Source organism: Antechinus flavipes, chromosome 3 (genome assembly GCF_016432865.1).
Source record: "Antechinus flavipes isolate AdamAnt ecotype Samford, QLD, Australia chromosome 3, AdamAnt_v2, whole genome shotgun sequence".
NCBI classification, from domain to species: domain Eukaryota; kingdom Metazoa; phylum Chordata; class Mammalia; order Dasyuromorphia; family Dasyuridae; genus Antechinus; species Antechinus flavipes.
The window spans coordinates 480,293,476-480,298,370 of NC_067400.1; the positions used below are offsets into that span (position 1 = coordinate 480,293,476).

Consider the following 4,895-nt stretch of genomic DNA (forward strand, 5'->3'; position numbering starts at 1 on the left):
CACCCTCTAATCCCTCCCCCAATTCTCTGTATACACCAACAGATGGATCCAGTACAGAACTGTGGGGCGGGCCATTTTCCAAGCATATGCTAATGGAGTATTGTCCAATAAGTAATTAGCTTTAAGTGCTTGGTTGTCCAAGTGCATCTGCTCAGAGTTTCAATCCTTTACAGAATATAAAGCTTAATTTTATGGAGTCCTTTATGATTTCTCTTCCATGCTTTATCTTTTAAAGGTCTTTTGAGTCTTATATTTGAAAGTAAAATTTTCTATTCAGCTCTGGTCTTTTTGTCAGAAATGCTTAAAAATCCTTTATTGTATTAAACATTCATTTTTCTCCTGAAGGACAATATTCAGTTTTCCTAAGTAGGTTATTCTTATTTATGGTCCTAGCTTCTTTGTCTTCTTGAATATCAATTTGGCAGCCAGTTTTCTCCCCTATAAAATCATAGGATTAGACAATATGATCTCAAAGGCTACTTCCAGGTTTAGCACTCAAAGATTCAATGAATGTATGATTCCTTGAATTATGATACCTTCTATGTGATAACTATATAGCATATAATGGATTTTTTTGAAGACAAGGCCCATGTCTTATATTTCTATATCTCTCACAGAATTTAGCATAGTGGTAGGCATACAGAAAAGGTTCACTAAACATTTGTTGATAGATTGATTAGCTATATATCTTTTCATTTTCATCCATGCCAAAGTCAGGTGAGTTTGCTGCCCTAGGATTCAAGTATCTGGGTAGGTTAGAGGTCCTTGGAAAAAAAGATGACTGAGCTGAGTATATGGGAAGGGAGCCCAGAGAAGCATCAATAAAGAACACTTAAATTGCCTTTTCTTCTCCTGACCTCCCATCCTTGACCCAAATCATTTCTAGCTAGATTTTAAGATATTACAAATTAGGAGCAAATAGGAGGTAAGTCAGCAGCAGTCACTGTTCTAGTTTCTGACCCCACCTAAATGCCCTCTGGTCACTGTACCATCAAGTTCCTCCACTCAACTGTCTCAAACCAGATTAGACATAAGATGAACAAGCTGTTTCTCCTGAGTTTTTCTCTTCTCTGCCTCTTAAACTGTGAGTCTTAGAGGTGGAAAGGTTTCTCCCATATATGCTTCCTACCTTATTCCATCTTTTCTTTTATACCTTTGCCCTTTTCCTTGGGACCTTTGGGCTTTCTTTCCACTTCTAATCAGATCCATATATCTACTGTGAATTGAGACCAGCAATAAGTAGGGTATAACAAGAATGAATTACCTGAAAGAGATAACATAATGCCTTCTGTGTTGCATTCAAGATGGAGAACCAGAGTTCTTTATGGACAAAGAAGAGAATTTCCTGCTGTGTGCTGTCTGTGAAAGATTTAGAAGAGGCGTCTGTTACGAGGGTAACAATTTCTGTATTTCAAAGAGCGAAAAAGGATGCAGAAGTCAGTCTTACTATAGCTACTCAGAAAATGGTGAGAAAACCTGTCTTTCCTGGCCTCCTTAGCTAAGTCTTTGGGTAGAAGTTTCCATGACTAATTGAGTTTCTGGGGTCACTTCACTACTCTAAAAGTGGGAACAACATTTATTGCTTACTTTTATAAAACACATTAGGTTTTCTTTAAAGTTCTCCAATTTTCAAGTGAGGGTGTTGAGTTTCCAAAAGATTAAGGTAATTGTGCCAAGTTATATGATTACTATATTATAGAGAAAATTGTATGAATCCAAGTGATGTTCCTTAACTCACTGCCTTTTCCATAACACCATAATACCTGACACTTTAAATATTCAGTCTTCCTTCCTTAGAAAAAACAGAATAATATATTGACAGAGAAGAGATTAGAGATGCTGAAACAAGATCTGTCTGCAGTCACTCCTATTCTGTGTCTGCAGGAATCAAAAACAAGGGATCAGATTCTAGGCTTGAGTTCCCATCTTTAGTTTATGACCTGTGGCTGGGGTACCCTCTTAAAAAGGGTGAAATAAAGATGTTTCTCCATTTCTAGGGGGGGAATATACACATTCTGTACTGGACTGTGCTGAAATCTGTGGGAAGTCTATACAGAGATACCCTGGAAAATATGTGTTGAATCGTTGCTGCGGAGAAAACAACTGCAACAAAAAAATTTCACTTGCATGACTATTTAGTAGATGTAACAATACTCTCTACTCTCTTCTACAGCAGTAATAACTGTTGTCCCCTCTTTCCCTCCATATCCCAGCATGCTATTCCCTCACCCATCAGACATTCCTGGCAACATGTAGACTTGCTCTTACTTAGTCCCAGGGCGGTCTTTGTGATCAAGGGTCAGATGTGTGTGTATATGTGTATGTGTGTAAATCTTTAATTAAATGGAAAATCTCTAAAACCTGACCATAATTCATTCATATATCTTGTTTTATATTACATTTTTTCTTTAATTTCCAAGTAAATTTAATTTCTTAAGTCTGCCTTATTCCAGTTGAATGAAAACAAAAAATCATTCTCATTCATGCTTAAGTCAGGAAAGCCAATGTTGATCAGGGTAACTCAGAATTCAGACAGTTACTGATGGTAGAAAAACAGAAGGATCACCAGTTATATTTGTAATGAGATTCTCTTACAAAGGAAAACATGACTTCAGATGGGATTAAATTGAACTATGACTTCCTGTCTTCTTCCTTATGTAATCTACTTCATGACAAGATCCTGATTTCTCATTAACACATGAAGTCAGGAGATTGAGCTCTGAGATGTATTAGAAAACAAAAGAGTTCTGTAATGCGATAGGGACTAGGGGAGGGCTCTTTGCATTATGACTTTTTTCATTGTCATGATTATGCCCAAGTCCTTCTGCCATATTTACTGGGTTGAATGGTGATCATAAAGTCCAACACCACCTACACAAATTGTCATGGATTGTTGTTCAGTTACTTTTTACTCATATCCAATTCTTCATGACCCCATTTGGGATTTTCTGGGCAAAGATCCTGATATGGTTTGCCATCTCCTTCTCCATTTCATTTTACATATTGAAAAACTGAAGCAAATAGGGTTAAGTGATTTGCCCAGTCATATAGATAGTAAATATCTGAGAACAGATTTGAACTCATGAAGATAAGTCTTCTTTACTCCAAGCCTGACACTCTATCCATTGTACCACCTAATTGTCCTAAAAACAATGAATAGGAGGTAGGAAAATTGAGATTAGGAACGGAAAACCAGCAATGTAGGCTATTTTATAGAAGTGCACAAAAGGTGACAATAATAAGCTGCTTTTTTCAAAATTCACAGAATATTAATCAGATCTTAAGAGTTTAGCAGTTAAGATGGCAGTCAATAGATTATGGGGCTGGGATGTTGGCTCAGATATGTTGGTAGCTGGGGAAGCACTGCAAGGCAGTTATTTTCCACAGGGCTGAGGATTATGTACAGGTTTTAGAAGGAGAGATAGAATAGCCATGAAAATGTTGATGTTTCTGAAATTAGTCCATTATAAGGAGAGATAGAAGAGTCATGAAAATGTTGGTGTTTCTGAAATTAGTCTATTATAATTCTGTAGTAGTAGAGAATGAATCCAAGTTTGGAGCATGGGAGAAAAGGCTTTAGCCCAGGTTACCACTGGAGAGTTGGTAGTCTTAGGAGGCAGAGGGAGAAAAAAGAATAATACCTTACCGTAGGAAGAAGGAACAAGAGTTGGTACTTTCTATTTATCCTAATTGGGAACCATGAGGATAATGGAGGGCACACACAAAGAGATTTTGAATAGAAATGCATCAAACTTAACAGAGAAATCATTGGGGATAATTGGATAGCATTAAGAGAATAGATAAAATGGGGATGATTATGGTGGAGAATAGCCAACAGTAAAAGAAACTTCCTTTTTTCAAAGATGAAAGTTAAAAAAAAAAAAAAAAGAAAAGAAAAAGCCTAGAATAAAAGAGGTGCTTTAGATTCTTAGACAATTGAAAAATGGATGGAAAAATTGTAATGCATTAATATAATGGAATATTATTTTGCCACCAGAAACATCAATTTCACAGAATCCTGGTGGTATGAATGGACACAGAGTGAAGTGAGTAGAATATGCAAAATGTTTTATATAGTTTAAAAGAAGCAAATTTTATGAAATGGAGATTCATTTTCATAGATAATTTTATTTTCTGCTTAATACATGAAATGCTCCTTGGTGTTTAAGTTGAGAATTAGAAAATACAATTACACATATGTATATTTGTATATTTTTAAAAATAAACTAAAGGTAAGTGCTTCTGAGATGATTAGTATAAAAAATAGAAGGATGAAGGAAAGGAAAAGTCAAGAAACTTCTCCAACTTAGACTGCCAGAATTTATATAATACTAATATGTCTTCAAGTATGACAATGGTTTGAAACTTTTAACACACCCCACCCCCTAATCAAAGAAGAATATGAACTTTACTTCTTTGACCACATAGACAGCAATATCAGCTTTCTGAGTCCCATACATGAAACTGGAGAGAGAAGATGTCATCACAATAACTGACAGGTCTAAAGTACTTAAGATTTGTTAAGTACTTTGCATACATTTTCTCATTTAATATCTGTTAAAATCCCATGGTGTGTTTTAGGCATTATTATCCCACTTTAGAGATCTGGACACTGACTAACATGAAATGATTTGTCCATACAACAAGTATCTCAGACTAGATCCAGTGTTAAATGGGTTAGGCTCCGTGGTAGGTACAGAGGATACAAAGACATAAAGGAAACACCCCCTGGTATAAACATGGGATTTATATTTTATTGTACTCCATTACTATACCATAATTCCTTTCCATGAACTATGACCCCGACCTCTGAAGCTTAGCTTAGCTTCCTGACAACTTTTTGCATTCCGGGAGAACTGAAGTCAAATCCAGATGCACTTTTCTAACTGTGTAAT

The 4,895-nt window shown here is 35.9% G+C and overlaps 1 protein-coding gene across 1 annotated transcript; it reads left to right on the forward strand.

Annotated features, from left to right (window-relative positions):
• Positions 1–967: 967 nt before the first annotated feature.
• Positions 968–2,360, forward strand: LOC127554834 (prostate and testis expressed protein 2-like). The gene is made up of 3 exons (XM_051986734.1): positions 968–1,084; positions 1,305–1,466; positions 1,998–2,360. The coding sequence occupies exons 1-3, from the start codon at positions 970–972 to the stop codon at positions 2,129–2,131; spliced, it is 411 nt and encodes a 136-aa protein (XP_051842694.1). The 5' UTR covers positions 968–969; the 3' UTR covers positions 2,132–2,360.
• The last annotated feature ends 2,535 nt before the right edge of the window (positions 2,361–4,895 follow it).